Source organism: Lepisma saccharinum, chromosome 1 (assembly GCF_977018435.1).
Source record: "Lepisma saccharinum chromosome 1, izLepSacc3.1, whole genome shotgun sequence".
In the NCBI taxonomy this organism is placed as follows: Eukaryota; Metazoa; Arthropoda; class Insecta; order Zygentoma; family Lepismatidae; genus Lepisma; species Lepisma saccharinum.
Genome location: NC_139229.1, coordinates 63,658,997 through 63,682,526, shown reverse-complemented (window position 1 = coordinate 63,682,526; position 23,530 = coordinate 63,658,997). Strand labels below are relative to the sequence as shown.

Genomic DNA, 23,530 nt, shown 5'->3' with positions numbered 1-23,530 from the left:
AGGAAAAAAACCTTGGGACGAAAAGTCCCCGTGCAGCATTCCCTTCTTCCCTCCACCTCGAGACACAAGGAAGCATGGTCCACTCTCCCCCACCCCTAGTCGCGGGAGTACTGTGCACAGGAGTCGCGGGGCTGTGCAAGGTTGTTTTGCTCGTGGTTCCACTATACTTCAGAATTTATTTTACATACATAAGATATTCTTTTTAAAAAGTTAAAGAAGCTCAAAAAAATTACAGTAAACTACTTTTTCTAGTTTTTTTTGTATGTACGCATTGCTTGCATTGTAGAATTATTTTCCTGTAGTTTATATTACAACAATGTAACATTGACAACATCCATTATATAACGGATTCTTTTGTTTAAAAAAATTATAACCATTGGTATAGCTGTATCTTTAGTCAAAATGAAAATAAATGTCTGATGAAAGGAGCGTGTGTTCTCCTGAAACGTCACAAAGAAAAAACTGTTTTCTTATGCTTGTAATAACCGTAAACTTCAGGAAAATAAAACTACTTTTTCAAATATATTCTCTGTCTTGAGTTATTAATATGTTGAAAGAATCTAAGAAACTGACACTAAGAATATTTGAGTCAAATTTAGAACTCTCTTTCACTGTCATCTTGAGATTAAATGTTACACAGGGTGGTTACTCACTGGGAATTCTGCATGAATTATTGGTTCTGGGAATTATGCACGAATTCTGCTTGAATTTTTCTCCGTAGACTTGAAAAATTACAGCTTTTATTCATACAAATCCTATTGAATTATTATTATACATAAATGCCCTGAATCGAGTTTTTCACAGTTCAGTTTTAATTTTTTTATCGAGGAAGGAAAAGAATGCTGTGTGAAAAATAAAACAAAATTCTCTTGATCCATTTACTTTGTTAGTGTCCTTTGTAGAGCAATCTGACAGATGGAAGATTATTGTTGCAAGATAAGATATCTTGAAGATGATTAGGTAGCTTTGAAGTTTGAAATTCTTACACAATTAACAATTTTCTCATATTAGAATATATATCCCACATGATTTGTGACTTGTCTTTGTAGATGTATTTGGAGTCTGAATATGTGAAATGGCAAGTGTAAATACGGACCTCAAATTAAATGTTTTAAATATACTGTTTAATTAAATTGAATTAGAAGTTTTGTATATATTGGAATCTCGCAGACCATTTATATATTGTTAAATATATATATTATGTACACAACTAGTACTAATAAAATTGAGTATGTTGCATGTGTAATTTAAGGAAAGGAATCAAGAGTTATTTATTATTTTTTTTTAAAATAAGTAATGTTTGTAATTGGATGTATCTGGTTTTTGCCCCAATTCTGCTCTTAACATTATTTTCTTCGACATATCCTTTCCGTTCATGTGCTTTGTGCAAGTCTATTAAGTGGTATGTCCTTAGAATACTTAAAATAGTACAAAATGAGGGCACGTGTAATATTCGAGCTTCCATGAGTCACAAGTGTTCACTGATCTGTCTTGCATTTGGCTCTTTTTGCTTCATGGAGGAAACTTAAGTTATCTCTGATGGTGTCTAAGACAGATTTCAAAGTGAAGTCACACAGCAGGTGACAAGCAACACATGTCTCTTGGAGGTGAACTCCCAGTAATCCTTCTGGGTGTGTCGCTCGAACTGGACAATTTTCTCAACTGCATCCATCATGTCAGCCCGGTCTGTTTACGCATGCATGGTGAATGCTTGCTTAAGAGGCCTGCATCGCTTGTTGCGATTTGAAGCCCCGCTGTCACCTATCGCTTTGGTCTGAAATCTTTCTTACAAGAAAGTACTTGGAAGAGCTTGAAGGAACAAAAAGTTATTATGTACAAGAAAGTGCTGTCTTTCTTGCTTCGAATATGTGAATTTTGCACCTACATGTACAAAGTGGTGCAAAATGGTTGTAGAAATTAAACATAAAATGCACACACAGGAATTCTCAGAGTGCCTACCTTCCGCCACTGCAACAAGTATTTTTCTTTAGGGACGGGAGGCACAGTTTCCATTAGGAAGCACAAGGAGTCAACCGAGGTGGAACGATTGAACCTAGATTTTACATTTTTCAGGTAACCAGGATGAAAAAATGTAAAATTCAGAAAAAAAGGGAAAATTTGAAAAGTTTTAGAACATTTCGTTCTATTGCAATCATGAAAATTCAATGTAAAATGCAGGAAGATGAAAAATCTGGGAACATAATATGTATTGGGATTCCTCTGTATAGCTGAAATTTTTCATGGGTTCAGTTATGAAAGTACTACTTTTTAAAGTAATCTAGGGACATGTTACTTCATGTAACTGCATAAATCATGTGAATGGATAAAAGGAAAGGTTGGAGTGAAACTGGCTCTTACAAATATGTCAAAGCATTTCCGTGATGAGCAGCACTTGAAGTGGAAAATGTTAGCTGAGGTGATGTTTGGTCGAACCTTGGGAGTTAGCTGGAGGGTTATCCTCCTATGTCAAACATGGTGACAATGAGGCAGCTGGGGGATGCTTTTTGAAAATTTTGCTCGCCTTGGGGATACCATCCCCCTGCATACCCCTTCCCCCTTCACTTCTAGCACTGCTGATGAGTGAAAACTGAAAGTATAAAAGTGAGCATTTATATTTTCCAAAGGAAATACATGGGGAGTCGAATATTAATAATATTCTGAACAAGCTTTATCTAGCTTAATACTCAACTAAAAGATCTGATTGCAACGCTACAGGAGTCCTCTCTTCTTTTCTTTTTTAAGAATGCACCAAATAACAATCTAATTTTGTGATCACCATTTGACTTTGAACATCTAACCCTGTAACAAATGGCCGTCTCACATTGTCAGAATTTTTCTTCATGATAAACACCATCATGGCAACTTCTTGAGACATGAGTATTGATCATAAAATTCAAGGACCGTCAAAACAGTAATATAATGAGTTGAAACATTTTATGACTTTGCATTCAACCACCATAAGAAGAAACTCTGAAAGACCTATTTTGAACCCCACCTCCTCTATTTTATGTAGTTAACTTTTTGGATTGGCCATGTAGTCCCACTCGTTGCAGAATTAGTAGCAATAAAAATAGAGATGTAGTTTTTGTAATTAATGATTTGTTTTCGCAGCATTTTGTTATGTACATTTGTATTTTTCCAAGAGAAAACTAGAATGAATCATACAATGCTTCATAGATCATGATCTGCTAAGAGTATATTCTATATCAACTTTATTGTTATGAACTTTGATTCAGTTAGTTTATATGAAAGTTTAGACATGTAATGTCTAGAGGCACATATTTTTGGTAAATAAAAAAGCAAAATTTCGGTACAAAAACTGAGTCAATTTCGGGTTCAAAAGCGGTAAATAAAATAAAATATTGGTGTTATAGCGGTGAAAAATTGGATGAAAGGTGGTATATAAAAATACATTTTGGTTTTAAAATTGTGAATATAATCCTAAATTTGATTTAAAAACTACACTTATTCCACAGAATTAACATTTCACTTCTAATAGCACATTTATGTATTTATCAGAGTATTAAGTTTATTTCTGTGTAAAGGAGTCCATTTTTGCTTTCCAATATTAACAGCACAATTAATCAATTTTCTGGGAATTGCATAACTCTCAGGATAATTCAGACCTCGGAAGGTGTCGCGTCAGTATATAAACGGTAAATTTCGTGTTTAAGAGTTAATTTCACTTTTTACAGTTCATTTCGCATTATTTCGTGACAAAACATGGTCACAAAATGCATCTCACACCTTTCAAAAACATGAAAAATTAACACTACAATGTGTTTTTTCAAATTTTGTTTTTTCGTCAAAAACGAAATATGCATGCCCCTAGTAATGTCGCAATCAGGATGTAATGTGTGAATTAATTTCCCTCTTTTTAATGGATGAACTGTCAATATCTTTACCAGGTAAAAGTAAAGCTCCCCCTCGCCAGGCAAAGAAGAAACTGCGCAGAAAGTTGGCCAGACCTAGTAAACAACAGGTGATAGTGCCCCCACGCGTGTCGACAAGGCCAGCAAAGAGAAATAGGGGCAGAGTCACTCGTAAGAAGCCAAAGAAGGCCATCAAGATAAATGGCTTGGATTTGCTGCACACACAAACTTTACTCAGCACTTCACCACAAGGTAACGCACAGATTTTACATTTAGTTTTATTATATGGCAAATATTGATAGTGTAAATTGAGTATTTTTGAAGAAATGTTAATGTTTTAATTAATTATTTATTCCATGTTTAAAGAGATAAAAATGTTATTTCTCACATGTTCACTTTTAATTTATTGTTCATTTTGATATTTGGGATGGGTGATCTGTTGAATGCCTAATGTGGCTCGGGTTCTCACCCAGTCTCTAAACACCCTTGAAGATAAGGCAACTGGAGTGTAGTGCTGATTACATCACCTCCGTTATGAGAGAGATTGGGATGTGTGGCTACCTACACACCCCAAGGAACATTGCAATGTACTGGGGATAGCATCGGCCATTTTCCTTCCTTCACGAGAATAATAGAAGATAATTTTCCATAACTGGATCTGTATTAGACATAGTACTGAAAAGAGTTAAACATGGTTTGAGAGCTGTAAAGTATATTCTTAAATATTATAAGGATTTGTTACACTAATTCTGTGTAAAACTTGAATGTGATCATAATGATACTTTGTGGGGTGAAGTTACGTTCTATTTTTTCCTAGCTTGATAGATTGCATTTACAAAGAAAGTGTTTTATTGTTTTTTTCAGCTGTTGGCAAAAAGCTTCCCCCTGCACCTGGTTGTGTTGATCAGCAATTAACCTGTCTAAGTACTGGCGCAGGCCACACTGAATTGGAAATCCGTCCCGGAGACACTCCTTATGCTCTCCAAGTTCTCTTAGACATGTTCCGATCACAGTTTCAGCAGATGATGGATGTCATGAAATCCTCACAGTATCGAGAAGATGTGGAACAACAGATTGAAAAAGAAAGGGTAAGCATTTGTGACATGTTTATGCCAGCATACCATTGGTTTCAATCTAAGGAAAGTAGTTATGTATTGATAATGTACAGTGTTGTCATCAGAATGGGCTGTTACCATGTGCAGAATATATTTTTTTAATATTCCCACAATCCTCTTCCACTATAGAAACTATAGTACTTGCATATAACCTTTTTTTTGTTATTACTATTTTTACTGCTGTTGATCAAGCCTCCATACAGAGAATAGCAGTGCAATGCAAGGAACAGCACTGTCATCTGCTAGCTCAGAAGACTAATTGCATAAATTTGGAAATTAAATCCCTTTTATATTCTGTGACATGAATCAAAATTGACACAATTATGATCTAAATTCAAGCACTAATACACAAATCCTTGAAGTACATGAGATTTAATTAACATGTGTTTGAGTTTCCTTGTAGATATTATTAATATACTTACATGTATCTTAATTATAATTAAAAGCTGTTATTATATTAACAGTAGAGGCACATATTTTTGATAAATAAAAAAAGCAAAATTTTTGTACAAAAACAGTCAATTTTGGGTTCAAAAGCGGTAAATAAAATAAAATTTCGCTATTGGAGTGGTGCAGAAGCAGTATATAAAATTAAAATTTAGTTTTAAAAATGTGAATATAATCCCAAATTTGATTTAAAAACTGCTCTTACTACACAAAATAAACATATCCCTTTTAATAGCACATTTATGTTGTTACCAGAATATTAAGTTGTTGATTCCTGTATAAAGGGGTCCACTTTTGCTTCTCAAATATTTATAGCAGAATTAATCAATTTTACGTGAATTGCATAACACTCAGTGTCACGTCGGTAAATAAACTCTAAATTTCCTGTTTAAGAGTCTATTTCGCATTTTGCAGTTCATTTCACATTATTTCGTGGCAAAACAGGGTAAGAAAATGCACCTCACACCTTTCAGAAACATGAAAAATTAACATTACAATGTGTTATTTCACATTTCGTGTTTTCGTCAAAAACAAAATATGCATGCCTCTAATGAAGAGTAAAAGCTTTACAGTTAATAGTTCCATGGCCCTTCAGTAGCAATTACACACTGTTGTCAATTGTATGTTTAATGGCAGAGGTTTAAAAAAAATGCAATTTTAAATGTGGAAAGAATGTAGAATTTGAGAAGAAATTTCAAGTTTCTATTTTATTGGAACTGTGAAAATTAAGTGTATTAATGCAGGAAAATATAAACAATGGGGTTCCATTGTACTTTACTTCAGTATAACTGCTACTTGAAAACCTCTTGCATATTATTCTGTGTAACTTAGAGAAACTACGAATATAGGTTTCATATTGTTGACAAATTGTACAAGACTATTTTCATTAATTTTTCTCTTGCATCCTGTGTGTTTTTAAGGAGTAGATTTTCACGTATGTTGGTGTAGAGGTTCTCGACTGCTTGTTTGGCATTTTGTTTCAGTTTTTATAGTTCTCACTGTGTAAAACATAAAGAATAAACATGGCAGTGGACAATTTGCTTGATAACAGTTATACATCCCATTGTACAAGAAGTATATTCTACAAAGCAAAAGTCATAACTGTACTGGCGAGTTTCCTGCAAGATCGTGCTGAGTTAGGTGGACACTGGTGCACAATCAAGGAAGCTTTTGTGTGGCCGCAGTGAATAAACTGTAACATACTAAGGCCAATGACCCTTTCAACAGAGGTGGAGCAAGCTTTGGCAATGCTGGTAGGCTATTTGACAATGTGGTTGTTTTTTTCTGGCACAAACTCATGCTGTCGTCTGCTATTTTGGCGGAAGGCTGGTACAGATATGGTTTTTCTCCAAGATTGGGTAAGAAAAAAGAATGATAATTATTTACAGCTCTAAGTGGCAATCAATAATGAATAGGATCACACATAAGGTTGGATCATTATAGATATTTCTTATTGCCACATGCTAGTGGAATTATGATTGTGATATGGAATCTTTATGCAGTTTTACATGTGGCTAGTGGTTAATAACATTTATTCGTATGTAAACAAACAAAATATAGAAAGAAATCCTTAGACCTGGTGTCTTCTCATAATTTCATTATACCACAGTCTTCTCTTCTTCAAAAAGTTCTTAGGTGGCTGATGAGATATGACGATATCCATATCTTGTGCATACTGATTTTTTTTCTGACCACTCTAGAGTAGTAGAGGGTTTTCCAGTATTTATTGCCATCTGGGAAGTGTCGTACATGTGAGGTTCAGATCTCTTATCCAGTACAGTAAATGATTCCTGTACATTTAATTCCATATGACCTGTAGCTGCTGTAATAAAGTTTTGTCAGTTTTTCTTATGTGAGCACATGATGTTAATATATGTGTATTTCCTTTACCAACAGGAGAGAAACGCGAAACTTGTGAACAGGATTGTGCAGTTAGAGAAGCAGATCAAAGTTCTAATAGATGACAGTGTTGCTCTGTTGAAAACGAGGATGTCGGAACTAGGAATCAATGCCTCTACTCCAGGCGATCTTCTGGCAAAAGCAAAGGAAATTGTTATAAGACACAAGGAACTTCAGGCCCAAGCTTCAAGTCTGCAAAGTCAGGTATGTAGCTGGAAAGGGAATTTCTATGTAATTGCCAGATAAGTTCATTGCAAAGGAGTAGACATTCCAGTTCATTCTCTTGAATTATTCTGGTATATAGAGAGAGTATAATAACTTGATGTAGGGAGTTGAAAAAATATGTTTTTTATGTTTAAGAGCATCCGTTATTTGTTACAATGTACACTGTACTCTACTGGCATGTACACCTGTATTCATATCTTGTTACAAAGGCTGGGCTGTTAATCAGTGTCAGAAGATAATGGCTGTAGGTGATGGGAATTCTTTTGTTCAGGCAGAATATAAGTTTAGAAAATAACATTTAGGATGGAAGTATTAACAGGGTTGCATCTGGAAAACCTAGAAAACAGGGAATTTTGCAGATCGTCTGGGATTTACGTATATTTTGGAGTCTGCAAGATAAACAGTTGGAAAATGAACAAGCAGTTCACTTCCACTTCTGGATTCAGTTCTTGTGATTCCACTCCCCAAAAAAATTCAATTTAGAAACTTGTTTCTTTCGTTCTTATAATTCTCAGTCTTGTGCAAAATTATGGTTTCTGTAATAAATTTTCACTTTTATAACACTAGATATTAGAAAGAATATCAAAGTAAAACTTGCAGTCCAGATATCTGATTGATAACTAAAAGTACATTGACAATATGATCATAATTATCGGAAAGGTTGGTGAAGATGAGGTTATTGTCTATTATTTTATAGCTCTTAGTCTTGTTGGCATTTCCTATAGAATTCCTATATGCTGATTCCTATGAACTGATTATATATTAAATTGAAAATCACAAGGTTCAAAAGGAAAATCATGATGATAAACTGGAAAACCTGGAAATGTGAGGGAATTTCATAATAAAAAAATCGTAGCAACCCTGGTCAATTTCCTAAAGAAATGTGGAATTTTTTGTAATATTAGACGCTTTTTTCATAATTCAGAAAAAATTCAAGAATTGAACACTTTTAATATGAGATGTTTTTTCATAACTCAGAAAAATTTCAAGAATTGAACACTTTTAATGAGAGACCAATCAAGATTTCCTGTCTTGCTTGTAATCCTAAATGTTAAGGAAATATTTTAAGACTTAAGATGGACATTTTTTCTGATCCCAGTAATGACATTTGGGATCCAGAATACCTCTGTTGTAAATTACATGATTTTATCCATGTTTGAAATTAGCGGCGGCACTTCACAAAATATGACTAGATTTTTTTGTTTTTGCACCTATAAAATTGTCAAGTTACAACTTTTGGCAAGTAGATGCAAAACTAAGGAAACTGGACAGTGGCTGCATTTGGGGGACAGTGCAGTTTCCAAAATTGTTCACTAATTTCGTATGTGACATGTTTTTGTTGTTTTGCCTGCAGTCATAAATAGAGCCAAGACTATTTACATCTTTATGAAATGTAGAAAAGTATGGTAAAATGTCTCAAATAAGAAACTTCCAAAAGTGCAATATTTGTTGCAAATTCAAACTAACATTACTTTTATGTAACAAATTGTACCTGCTAAACCCTGAATGAGTACAGTTAAGTAGCTATACTATTACAATATTTTATATTCAACAAAAATTCACAATTTTTTTTTGACATGTTACAAAGTTATTACATAGTATTGCATACATTCTAGCACTTATAGAACTATTATGAACAATATATTCATATTAGCATGAATCTGTAAGTGCCTCATGTTGTATCCTTCTCAGTACTTTTGAACCTTTCTTGTATACAGCACACTCAGAAAATCAAATTGGCATGGTTTAATTTTCTTAAAATAGATTCAAGAAGTGTCTGGCGACCCTCTGAAAAAAGCATAATTTCATTTTTATGCAAAATGATGGTAATGTTGCATAATTGTAGCAGTAAAAGTTGAGAAGCATCTGATGAATTGTTGTTTTAGGCCCATTTATACAGACAGACACAGAACCTACAGTTTAAAGTGGGATTGAAAACACTGTGCCATGTACCTCCACCGGGTATCGAACCCAGGACCCTTGATTACAATTCGACGACGTTACCATTAAGCCATCGGGGAGGCCTGAGAAGCATCTAAGTTAGAAGGGGAAAATCAAATCTTCAATTCTTGCAAGTTGATCCAATCAGACAGTAATGAAATTAAATGGAAGACTGAACAAAACTTTCTGCAATATTTGTTGTAAATGTTAATGAGATGTGATTCAATGTAATTTTATCCTGAGTCTGCTAATAACAAAAATGGAGAGAAGAAATGGTTCTTTATTTTAGCATGTATGGAATTGTACAAAATTGCACACACTTTGTACAAAAAAAATGGGAGTTCATATTTACGAAACAGTGAACATTCATGTACTCCTGTTAGAAATAGCTTGTCTGATTAGCAGCCATTTTATCACACAAGTTGGAACCATTGTATGTAAGATTTAATTTGTAGTTAATCTGTTTCCTTTATTTTCATTGAAGCTAATTTATCCTCCAAAAAAGTAAAATCATTTGATGTTAATGGTTTCTTTTTCTCTTTAGGTTACGTCATTGGAACAAGCCCAAGCTAAAGTAGTATCTCAGAAACAGCAGGAAGTCTTAGAAAAATATGGTTTAGCAAATGGAGTGAACAAGGTGAGTGTTAGTACACTGGAACTTGTAATTTAATAATTTTTATAAATGTACAATGTAGTAGCTATTATTTTATGCCATTGTACTGCTATTTTATGTAACCACTATTTTATGTAACCACACTTTTGGATTTGAACTATTTAGAGTTCCGTAGAATTAATGTTTGCCAATCACTTCTTCAGTGCTGTAACTGTAGCTGATCTTATTTGTAACCATTAATTTGGCATTTCATCAGCATATAAATAATCCTAGCGAAATGTAAAAACTAAATACAGTGAAACCTGAGTTTTTCATTGGACCAGGTTAAAAACTTACAATATGGTAAATTATAAATCCAAGATATTTTTATAACATTTTGCTCTACTAGAACCATGAAGATTGAATGTATAGTGTGGGAAAATGTAAAATTGGGGTCCACTGTATTCTATATGAGCCTTTCAGTTTCTCATTTATTAATTCATCATAATTGAAGTTAATTTTATTTTGCTACAGAAGAGTTGCTTAAAATGAACCTACAATACATGCTATTCAAACTTTTCAATGATATTAACATTTTTTTATGTATGTTGATATTATTATCAGCCAATTATGCTACTCTAGTTGCAAATATGTTAAGTTCAAGAACATTCTGTAGTGTGTAAATTTATAAAATTTCCCATTATCTTATTCTGCCATAAGATGTGAGCACATTTGTAACGCATACTGATCGTAAATTAAGAGGAGGTAGTTTGATAAGCACTGTATTCCAGCAGTTTCTAACTTTACACCAGGTTGGAGGTGGCTCAGAGAATCCTGACATTGATGGAAATGGTGATTTATTGCATCAGCAGTATTTCCATAAGACATAACTTGTGCCATGCACACACTTATAAGTTCTTTACTAATTGATGTACCATAATCATTTTTTTCCTCATTTGTAATTTATAATATGTTCTAACACTAGGCATTCTTTATTCTCTATTTGCAGAATAATATTGATGTCACTGCTCTAACACAGGAATATATATTGAAGGAAATATCGTCAACCCTTTCACATCAAAAGAAATTGCAAAATCAAGTGTCTCGTTTAGAATCGGAAGTGACTGCACTGGAAAAAGCATCCGAAAAACCACAAATTCTAAATGGCAACACCTTTTATAATAAATTTAAAGCTGCATACAACAACATGGAAAAAGGACCTCAGCCACATCCCAAAATTAGAAAATCACGTGAAAGCAGATCGAGATCACAAGAGTGGCCTGATGTACCTGATATTGGGAAGATTGAAGAAAACAATCCTGAAATCTTGGCACAGAAAATTTTGGAAACTGGAAGACAGATAGAGGCTGGTAAGATAAGGGAAGCTCCAAAATATAACGTTCAGACACATTACATTGTAGAGAATGCCCCTGCGAATCAAGAAAGCAGCAAGGTAGTCCGTGATTACAGACAATTTCAGTACCCTCCAAAGACAGTAGAGACTGTGCAGCGAATTCAAAAGTGTAATCCGGAACCACTAAAAATTAACTGCGGAATGAATCCTGCTTCAGTGAAGCCCGTGAAACAGTCAAAAGTTTCAAGTTTTACTAGCAATAGAGCTCAGGAACCACCACGCGTTGCTAATTTTGAGGACAGACTGAAGAGCATTATTACAAGTGTTTTAAACGAAGACCAAAGCAGGAGGCAGGCAGTCGCACAACAACAGTCCAACCTTCCTTCTATCTCTGTTTCAACCTCAAGTAGCAATAGTTCAAGCTACTATCAGCCAAATGCATTTAACACTTCAGCATTGGATTTGAAATCAAGAAGCATATCCATTGACAAGAAAAGTGACATTATGTACAAGAGGGAGTCTGAAAAAGAACGTCAGTTACACAAAAGTCAGGTTCAACCAGATTACACTCAAGTGTCACCAGCAAAGCTGGCTCTGAGGAGACATTTGTCACAGGAGAAGCTTGCTCAGGAGAGGGGTACAAATTGCACACGCACCATAGGCGACCTCGTAACCGGAGAGATTGAGAGAACTCTGGAAATATCCAACCAAAGTATAATTAATGCTGCAGTGGACATGAGTACCACAAATTTGAAACCTGATATGGTACCCACACCAAGAATGAATGCAAAAATATCTAAGATTGTTGAGGATACTCTGAAAAAGGATGACGATTCGCTGAAGAGATGCAGTCAGAGTCCTACTCTTCGCACTGTTTATTCACCTATTTCGCGACCAAGTAGTGCAGAAGGTGTCAACCAAACGCCTACTTCTTTAGCAACAATTAGTCCTCAGACTTTGGAAGGACTTGCATACCCACACCGTCCTAAATCTCCCGCTATCCAGGTGCCACCGCAAACAAGCATCAACATGTCAATAGCACATGTGACGTTCAATCAACCGTGTAGTACAACAGGAAACTCCTCCTTGCCTGCTCAGCTGCCTTACAGCACGCGGACTACAGTTTTGCAACCTGCACAACAGGATAAGTACGATGGAAGTTACTCATTCTCCCAGAACAGTACAAGACCCACTTTGAACACACACATTCACACAACTGTTATGTCGACTCATTGCACATCAAGTACTCGCATCGAAAGGTACTCTCCTGTCCAGTTACCTCGTGCGGATATCAAGCCATACACCGAAGCATATTTTCATGATACAAAACCATCACCCCTCTCGCATGATAGTAAACAGGACCCAAGTATAAACAGAGCCTCGTGTGCACGATTAAACGAAAATACATCCTTTGTCCCAGTTGAAGGACTGGCTGCCACTTTACACGCAAGAATAATGGGCAGTCACGAGAGAGAGACCTCAAATACAGAAAGACATGGTCAGGGAGAAATAAAACTCAAGGAAGAGAGTGATAAGTTAAAGTTGCCCTCGTGTACGGTTTATGGAGATTTCAAGAAGCAAAGCAAGAACAATAACATGGACACCAAATTAGGTGAAGAGAAACATTCGGATCAAAAACGTGCAGAACAAGTTAGATCAAATGCCATGCAAGTGGAATCAGCAGAATCGAAGCAAGTGATTCTGCAAAACGATTTGCAGAAAAATGTGGATGACAGAAATAGAATGAAGACACCAGAGATTGAAGATACGTGCAATAATATGAAGGTGAATCGTAAAAGGTCATCACCTGTGATTCACAGTCCAGTGAAGTTGCTGAAGAAGCAACACACAAGTGGTCCTCCCGGAACTGAAAACTCCAGCGAAGAAAATGTTTCTATCTCCGCTGTCGTGACGAATGCAAGCCAACCTTTAGCAATCAGTGCAATTTCATCGCCAGAGAACAATTCTGGGAAGTCTTCACCTGCCGCACCAGCAACGGAAGAGGGACTACAGAAGAGCGCCAGTCCAATAACTATCGATGATGGTGAGTATATTCTGCTTCCTTAATTGTGTGCAAATATCTGAACTTTCCAGTACTTGAGTTTTCTTTGACTCCAGTTAAACTGCAAATTTGGTTAGGTGTGACAGCAATTGCTTTCTTATTTTATTGTGTCTATATTAATCTGTGCATTAAATTTGTTTTTTTTTAGTGTTATTTGTGTTCATGATGTGCAGAGAACACTGCTAAATTGCACGAGAGGTTCTGTAACTGTGTTGCTAGTTTAACATACTTAAAACTTGCTGATTTGAAAGGCACCTTAGACATTGATGGCAGTGACCAAGTTAAACTAAGCAACACAGGTACAGAACTTTTAGTATTATTTATGTTGTTTCTCAGAATTTGTACTTTTGTGATAAGTCATGCAGTACATTCCTGAATAAGAAATTTTCAATTAGAATTTAACTGGTTTGAAATCTGATAGGTAAATAACAAATATGCATTGGGAACTGTTTAGTTTATCATGTTACGAAGACTTTATATTTAATATTTGACTAGTAACTATAGCTTAAGGAAACTTAATGTTTTAAAGTGTGGTTCTTACATGTACTACTTGCATGATCTTGAACATTAAAAAGTACAGTGAATTCTATTTGAATGTTGCAAGGGAAAAGTATCGGTTAGAGTAAGGATGTTTGTGAGTCATGTACAATTGTAAATATTTGAATATATATTTTGCAGTACCAAGATGTAAGTTTAAGTAATTTAATATACATTAGTTTTTTGTCATGTAATTATGACTGATTTAAAGTTTACAAAATTATAAATTGAATTGGCAAAATTTTGGGAGATACATCTTACCTTTCACATGACATTTTTATCTTTGCATCAACTGATTTATACTATTTTAGTGACTTCATTAGGAGTAGAGGAAAACCACATCTACAAGAAGAGCATTGTATAATGGTTAGATAAAATGTGCTATAAAGTTTATATTATAAAACAGGGTCAGGACAGATCAATTACTATGCTACTGGAATTGACCGATATAGGTTTATCAGTGTATTGGTAAAATTGCTGATAATTTTGTAGATCTGATCTGTGTGAACATTAATGATTTTGTAAAAGTACGTAAATATCTAAATTCCTGGGTTCCCGTTGACCTGGAAATCCTAGAAATTTCTGGGAAAAACATGTGTGAAAATGTCAGGCGAATTTCAAAATATGGCCAAAAACCTGACCTTGAACCAACTTCTTCATAAGAGATTCTATATAAAATTGTTTTTAATAGTTTATTCTTCATTTATTTTGAACAACGTTAAATAAAGCTGATTCCCATGAATAGCATATGCATTTGTACTAGGGTGGACTGATATGAAATTTTGACTTATACCGATAAAGTAACGATATAAAATTTACTGATACATAAAATTTGCTGTTACCAATAACTGATATTCTAACGTTCCAATATAAAATTCGAAATGGTTCATTGACGACCTTAATAAATGTATGTTATCAGATGAACCATACAATACAAAGGAAGATGTATATTTAGACAAAAAAAAGTGCGGAATGTTACAATAGTGCACTAAATTGTGTAATACTTACAGATTTTTCGGATCTGTAATTTTACCATTATACCGACACACCAATCTGCCTATATTGCCCGATACCGATACGAGTACCATCTAATCTGTCCTATCACTAGTTTATACTTAACTCTGTTCTTGGTATGTTAAAGCACTGCTGAATGGTCCGGAAATTTATTTTAAAAATGCCTGGAATATCTGGAAAAGTCAAAGAATTTGTGTAGTCAAAATGAAGAGGAATCCTTTCATGGGGAGGTATTCTTACCATTTTATGGTTTTAATGTAATTTCTTTTTGTACTCCTTATTGGGAAGACATGTGGACAGGTATCAGTTGAAGTACGGAAGTAAGATGTCACCTAAATTGTTGCCAATTCTATATTTTCTATGCATGTAAACAGTACATATGTACATGATGACTGCAATGTAACGATCCACCAAAATTCACCACAAAATGATCCTCCGAACGTGCTTTCGAAAATATGATTGTAGTTCTAAAGATCTTCCTCCATATGATAACCCTGTTGCCATCTTCTCATATTGAGTAAGGTACACTATGCATTTAAAGAAATTCCTAGACCTCTTTCACCATTATGTTATAATTGTGGGCATACTATACTTTGTGTGTTCATAAGAAATGTAATAGTCCTTTTTAGGTACTGGCGGAACTATTACATCCCTTGTTTACATAAATTTAATGTTCTAGAAAGTGTAGTTCAACAATAGCTTGTGAAATATGAAGCTAACAAGCATTGCAAATGTTCCAATAAACACTAGCTGGTACAACAAAAAGATGAAATTAATTTGCACACTGATTATACGCAAACACTGACCTGACACACTTTTACTGGCCTACGTTTACCTTTACTTTTGGAAAGAGAACAAATAGTAATTTGGAATTATTATAATTGAGGATGCTAAGATGCACGAATGCACTTACTTCCAGAACACCAACTGTAGGCACATGTGTTGTTAAAATAATTACCTGCTATAGTTTATGTATTGCACAATAGTTATTCTCAATAGTGCATGCTTTGTATTGTTTATGTAAGTAGATTGCTCCTGTTGTACTTTTGTTAGTGCAGTGGAACTTCGATTTTAAGTTTGTAGCGTAAAAATGTGAGAACTTAAATTCCGTGAAAATTTTATTAATTGAAGATGCGGGGAAAATGTAAAATCCAGGAATGTATAATCAAGGTTCCACTGTATCTGTATAGAATTTCTACTGTTTTATTTAGAAAATGTTTTTAGTCTTTAGAATTATGTTTTTAGCACAATTTTTCACTAGATTTGTTGCAGTCATTTTTGTTCCCCAGGGATGTTTCATTTCAAGAATCATCACATCTATTTTCAAAGCTTTTCATTTAAAAGACTGTTAGGTCCATGTGAATTTACAGTAGTTTGTAGTATTCAGTTTTTCCGATTTTGAAAATTGGGTTAGGTATTGTAGTGGCAGTGGTTGTCCTTATAATTTCAGATTTCTTTTATGTTGCAAAATTAGTGTTCATGGGTATTAGTGTTTCTCCCTTTTCGTTACCTGTAGCAAGAATGAAACGGCTAGAAAAGCCATGATCTTATGTGTTTACTTTTGTATGTTTTATAGGCACCCTGTCATGAGTGTACACAGAAATGAGTTTTTAATATTTTAATAAAGGAGGCACTTGGATTATATCAGTGGAATCATTTAAGTATGATTGTCCAGTGGTAGTAATTAATATTTAGTTATTTACTTTCGTATGAGTAACAATTGTCAGTGTGCTTCGGAAGACAGAACAAGCTCCAATCTCAAGAAGTGGGATCAGGTTTTGTAGTGCTTTCCTTTTACATATGCATTTTTTATTTTAGATTCCTTCTTGTGTGTAGTTATTTAATTTCCGTTTGCATGGGTGAATTTGGTGATCGCATTGCCTTACTCTGTTTCCGTAGCTGCCTTTGCAGACAGTTGTGTTCAGTGTAGTCGCAAAAGATGTTTATTTAGCATGTAGTTCTTTTAGAAATAAGCTTATATTACACTATTTTTTAGTTATTTTTACATTATGCTTGTTTGTTACAAGTGAAACATTCTCTGTTGCATTGCTTTTTTATTTTCACACTTTTATTTAGTAAAGCATGAGTTTTTCTCTAAAGGAAAGTATTGTATGACTTAAGCTGTAACATGCTTTAGTTCAAAGAGTGCATAATTTTTTTTTCATTTCTGTTTGTGCTTTGTATGTGATTGTAATTCTCCTGCTTTGCATCCGTAGGCAGAAACATAATGACACGTCATGTGGTGCACTTATTAAACTAGTGTAGTATTCACTTTTAAATGGGCATACTAACTCTAGGTAAGTAGCTTGTTGACATTTTGCAAAGTTATCGGGACTGACGCGTTTTATATTCTTCTGATGTATTGGGTTCATAGGTTTACAATGGCCATGGTTTTCTCACTTTATTATGTTCTCTTATTCCTGACCCTCCCACGTAGAATTAAACATTGAAATGAAATATTTCAGTAAATCATTTTTTTAAAACAACATAAATTGAAGCATTTCTAAAATATCAGTAATAGTTTGGTTTTAATGCATGATTCTTAAATACTATTTAAAATGAAATTTGAAGTTGGTTTTTACATAAATGACACGTCAACTATGTTCGACTAATATTTTATAATTAGTGATAGGCCCTGCTTAAGTAATATATTTTATTTTAATGTACTACTCATATATCTTCACTACAAGAAATAGTATAAAACCAATGTGTGTGTATAAATAATACTGGAATTTTATAACTGTGCGAGACTCAATGAGTTTAATTTTTTGTATCTTCAAAATTTTGAAGAAAAGTGCATATAGCCTCTACAGAATTTGGAATTGTCTGTGTTAATTTCTACCTATAATAGAATAAATGTAATTGGCAAATATCATATTTGAATGATTAAACTAAAGATGATAAGCTAGGTATATATTTGACTATTTTCACTAGTTTTTTAAATATATATTTGATGGTAATCTTTATATTTTATCTTTTATTAGCTTGTAGTAGTGTTTATTGGACCTCTAATCTTGAACTATTATCATGTTGGTTTATTTAGAACTTCTAAACAAAGGTTTACATTTCTTCTGGATGCTTTGTAAGCTCTGTGAGGTCTTTTTACAGTGACTATATGCTAGTTGTCAGTGAGTAGCAAGAAAAGTCTACCACACTCATGTAAAATATGACCCATAAATCCTTGCAGCAAGTTGTATTTAGTAACTGGTATACCTCCCCAAAATCATTCACTGCATAATGAGGGCTACATTTTAATCACAGTTGCAGAAAACATTTTTTTAAGACAAGTGTTGTGATTGGCAGTTAACCTTAGCTGATTGCCGGCTTCATATAAGTAGGACAATGATTTAACTATCAGGGGTAGACAAAACTAAAAATAAATCAGTTGCCGGCTCCATTTCTCATGAGCCAGCAATTTTTCATGTGCAAAAATGGGATAAGAAGGCTATGAATCTAACAAAGATTTGAAATGTGACCTTAAGACATTTAATTCATTAATTAATGCAAGATTGAATTAAGACAAAGAGTGACAGCTTTACACCAGTTGTGCATTTATTTCAATATTGCCAGAATGGGCACTGCTACCAAAAAAAAAAATCCCTGGTGAACAAGAGAGTATGAATTTCTTGTCATGTTGCAAGTGGAAGTGTTTTTTTAAGTTTATTATTAAACTAGATCCGTGCAATGTTTTAAAAATATGATGAATAAAAATTTTCAGAATCCCATGTATTCCTTATGGAGGAGAAAAAATTCAACAACTTCCAACTTCAAGTTACTGCTAATGAAATGGAAGTTTTTACTTTTCCACCTGCCAATCAAATCTTTAACATGTCCTCTTTCCATTCATGTGTTTTTCTGTGCCATCCAAAGTTTGATATTCCCAAGAAAACAAGTAAAATAATACTCCCATAAGCATAATGCTAAGTTTCCTCCTCCTACGGCCATCCAGCACACAGACCTCTTTCCCCAGCTCACTTTTCCCCACGATAAGCTCATTGGGGGAGGAGCAGTTTAGGGTCTGCACGTCTAGCTGGACACAAACTGTTCCTTCTGCCTTAAAAGTAATTAATTCTTACTCCAGAGTGGCCTTTTAAAGAAATAACTATGCATTCTTATGAGGCCGATTCTACAATACCACTGCAGAATTTAAAATTTGGCTAGCAACAGTGCAAAAATTTATAATTTCATGTTTATTAGTCTGATTTAATAATACATGTGATACATAATATATACTATACTTGTTATTTAAAAAAGGCAATGAAAATTCCCATAAGTGAACTCGAACTATTAAAAAAAATCTTTTTAGAGGTGGATTTGAAAATTCAGGTGTCAGGTGAAAATTTTCGGGCACCAGATCATAACCATGTATTTTTTACCCTGACTATGGTTATCATAGAACTCGGCTCTTTCTAGACATACAGAAGAAATGCAGAGTTTTGCTTGGAATCATAATAAACCAAAGTTACTCTTTTCTAAGCTATTATCACTATTGGTAGTTTTCTATTTTGTCTGCTAGTATTGGTTGAGTTACTACAGCTTGGTGTATGTACACACACACTCACTCTCTTGAGCATTTTTTTTGTAACAGTCTGTCATTTTAGTGTTCAATTGTATAAATGATGATGAACTACATGATGAAATTGGAAATGCATTCACCACATGGGGAGTAATGGTCAAGGGAACATGGGGGAGGATAAGAAATAGAAAGTAAAATTTTTGTTAACATTAGTTTACACATAAGTAGTGCTGTGCTGCTCATTCTGTGGTGCAACTTTTTTTACTTTTTACATGTCATTTCCACAGTGCATTTGAACAATACATACATGCTTAACAGAGAATTTATGGAGGCAATAGTAATGCTTCCTGCAATTAGTTAATAAACAAAATTCTCACTATCTTCGTTTATCTATTACACTCATGTAGTCATGGACACTGCTGGGTTGTAATGAACACACAGACTTTCAATGGAATCGTTACAACCCATCTGTACGTGCTGTACATTTCATGGGTGGTGGAAATACACAGGGTATGCACCGTGAGACTCCCAACATTTTAAACATACATAGTGCAAAGGAAAATTTATACATCATCATTACTATTGTATCTAAAGATATCTGTTTAGTGGTTACGCGGAGATAGGTAATTTACTCTGATAAGCTTACTTTTATTTTTTTCCGTGCAATTTTTTTTCGTGATCTATTTCGCCACCAGATGGATCGAAATCAATCGCGAAAAAGAAATTGCATGGAAAAAATGAAAACTAAGCTTATCAGAGTAAATTACCATCGTTACTATACATGAAAATGATATGTAATTCTCAGTTTTCAGTGTAACTCACAAAATTCAGTTCAGTTGGGGGAGGGTACATTCAGGATGATATTCAATGTGTACACTAAATTAGGCAAGGCTTTTTATTGTTTTGATTTCTTCCGGTACAACTGTTTGTTACTGCCTTGCACTGAAATTCTTCTTTCACCCACATTTTTGTGTATTCTTTTTTTTTTAGCAACAGCAATATTCCATGGCTGCCATTTAGGCTTTTTGTAGGACTCTTGTTGTAATGTCATGTCCATCTCTTAACATGTTGACCACTGCACATGTAAACGGTTTTAGGGACATAATCTTTATTAAGAAGAGTTTTTTAATGTCTGAGTAAAATGTTTAAGTAAAATTCAGCTGAATTCAGTGTTTTTTGGATTTGTTGTTTCCCACATTACACTTTGTATCACAAAAATGAAAGATAATGTGTGATGATGGTGAGAGAAGTGATTTATACAATAATGTTGAATGAAATGATATATTGACCCTTAAAAAATTAGTGTAGTTAAACATGTAAACAATCAAACCTAAATCACACAATGATTTGAATGCAAAATATGAATGTTAGCCCTTATTAGGGATGGGACTAATACCAAAAGTACAGATATAAAATTTACTGATACAGATAACCGATATTCTACCAATCTGATATAAAATTCCAAATGGTCCTTGGAAGAATCTAAATGCTTCATTCACCTCCTTAATAAATGTATGTTTCCATATAACTGCAATGCAAAAGAAGCTGCATATTTAGATGTTTACTTTTAAGAAAAGTAGGGCATGGGGATTGTGTATTTATATCCGTAAAATTATAAAAAATGGCAGAATATTGCACTAAATTAAAACATATTTATCTATATATCAGATTGGTAAAATTATCTGTAATTTTACCTATAAACCGATACACCAATATACCTACATTGGCCGATACCAACGTAGAGTGCCGATTAATGTGCCCCATCTCTAATGCTTATAAAGTTAAAATAAATTGCAATCATAATGAGGCATAAAAAATTCTTATCTTGAAAGTTTTTGCACGTGTACACAGAATAGCACTGATGTGATTTTATTTATGTGAAAGTCAATAGAATTTTTACATTTTCCACAAACAAGTGAATAATGAAATATGCAAATATATTAAGTTAATGATTATGTTGTTGATATTGTAATATTTTTCTTGTGCATATTCAACATTTTCTTGAATTAAATTATTCTCTTTACAGATGCACCCGAGGAGACACAAAAAGTTGACAAATGGCAAGACAAAATTAGTAGCGGGTTTGACCGATTAGTAGCTTTTGCTTCAACAGAATTAGATAAGCGTAGGCGTAGCACTGAAGGCACATCGCCACGAGGAGACCCAGTGAGTTGCAACACCAGCCCTGATAGCGGCATTGGTCGTGAACTTACTCCGCAACGCATAGACCCTGGCAGTGTTCCTTCCATGCTTCCCAAATTGAAATCAGCAGTGACGAGACACAGTGATAGTGCTCCATTGTTGGACAAGCAGGAAAACTTCAAAAAGAAAGATTATGGTAGTTCATGCTTAAAGATGCCCAAGTTATTTAAACCCCCTCTTGCAAAAGTATCTGACAACATCTCGGACGAACCTCCAACTTTAGAACCAAAGTGTGAGCTTAGAACGTCTCCAGATCTCGATCCAGACGTGCAGACAGGCCCCCCGCGAACTCCTTCTCCCTCTAATGAAAGACCCTCGTCGATGCCATCTGGACCGCACACGCCTCCATACAGTCCCGCTCCTTTAGATGGTCCGTACAGCCCTGTTGGAGACACTGGCGAATCGAGCAACTACACATGGCACTGGGAATGTAAAAGTGAAAAACAAGACCCTGAATTTCCTGCAGCTTCGCCTGTCGTTTCAAGTAGTGCAAATGTTTCAAACAAGCAAGCTTCTGACACTGCGGACAGGGGTGAAAGAAAAAGCACCATGGTGGAGGACAATGCCAAAACAAGGCAGGACTATTTTATTGGTGATCATCATTTTAAGAAAAAGTATTTCCACAAAGAGCATTGGAATAGTTGGCATAACACTACAAACCCTTCGTATAACCAGGGAAAGTTCAAGCCAAAAGGAAAGGATTGGGATTGGAATGTCACTAAGGAAGGCTGTGATGGACCTGGATATTCCCACGGATCCAGCAGGTATTCGTCTGAGCCAAAGCAAGGGGGACTAAGGTCCATGTCAGCTCATTCACTGCCATATCCACCCTCAGCAGGAGGTGGCAAGCAGCATAGCAATGTCGACGGTACAACTGCCAATCATCCCTTCCCTGGACTGTCTGCTCATTCAGGTAAAAATAACCAGGGTCCAGACTACCACCTGTTTCCCCAATCTTCTCGAGGTCACCACTCGCTTCCCATGAAACGTCCATATCATGTCAGACCCTCACAGCCTCCATGTCCACTTCCCGACTTTTCAGTTCCTCCGCCTCACCTAGTTAACACCACGATCCCGCCTCCCTTTGTAAATCCTTCCGGTAAAGCACCAAAGTTTCACGGGCGGGGCTTTGTTCCTCAGCCCCATAGGATGCAAAGCAATTTTTACGGTCATCAATCCACCGCCAGGCCCATGTTGCGAAGCCAACCAGTTCGTTGGAGTCAAGCGAAGGAAAGGTCTGGAATTGGTTGCCCATCCAATGTGCTGCAGTATGGACAACAGAGTGCAGAGGCCAGCGCATTGCCACAGGCCATACAGCAACCTGACCAATTCTCACAGGCAGCTGCACCTGTGGCAGGTAAATCGAACTTACGTTTGCTCACTTGCCTTTTCACCTACAATGTATTTTTGCTGGTTGTCTGATGTTGGTGCATGCGAGATTGGTGGCAGTTTCTCATTCACTCCACCTCTTTCTCCATAACAAGCTTTGTATTCAACAAGTTGGCCTATCTATGTGTGAAATTGAAGCATGCATGACTTGTATACAGTATCGCTAATCACTGAGGCACAATTTATAACTGTAGACTGTCGCTAAGCTGTCAGAGTAGAATAATTTCCATGCTTTGTTAATATAAACACTGGCATAACACATGCTTGAATTATGCTGAGAAGATTATCTCTTTCCTTCATGCAGTTCTTAAAGACTAACTGAAAAAATAGCTTTCATGTCTTAAAGATCATAGTGGCAACATTAG

At 35.0% G+C, this 23,530-nt stretch overlaps 1 protein-coding gene across 4 annotated transcripts in view; it reads left to right on the top strand.

Annotated features, from left to right (window-relative positions):
* gpp (DOT1 like histone lysine methyltransferase grappa) overlaps positions 1-23,530 on the top strand; it is a 96,692-nt gene that overhangs the window by 55,105 nt on the left and 18,057 nt on the right. For 2 of the 4 annotated variants that reach the window (XM_083132027.1, XM_083132026.1), the window contains 6 exons: positions 3,909-4,124; positions 4,737-4,960; positions 7,331-7,537; positions 10,044-10,136; positions 11,101-13,489; positions 21,601-23,133. In XM_083132027.1, the coding sequence (XP_082988153.1) occupies positions 3,909-4,124; positions 4,737-4,960; positions 7,331-7,537; positions 10,044-10,136; positions 11,101-13,489; positions 21,601-23,133 (4,662 nt within the window). Of the gene's footprint in view, positions 1-3,908; positions 4,125-4,736; positions 4,961-7,330; positions 7,538-10,043; positions 10,137-11,100; positions 13,490-17,274; positions 17,356-21,600; positions 23,134-23,530 lie in introns of those variants that run through there. The other 2 variants (XM_083132029.1, XM_083132028.1) reach the window with 2 other exon arrangements.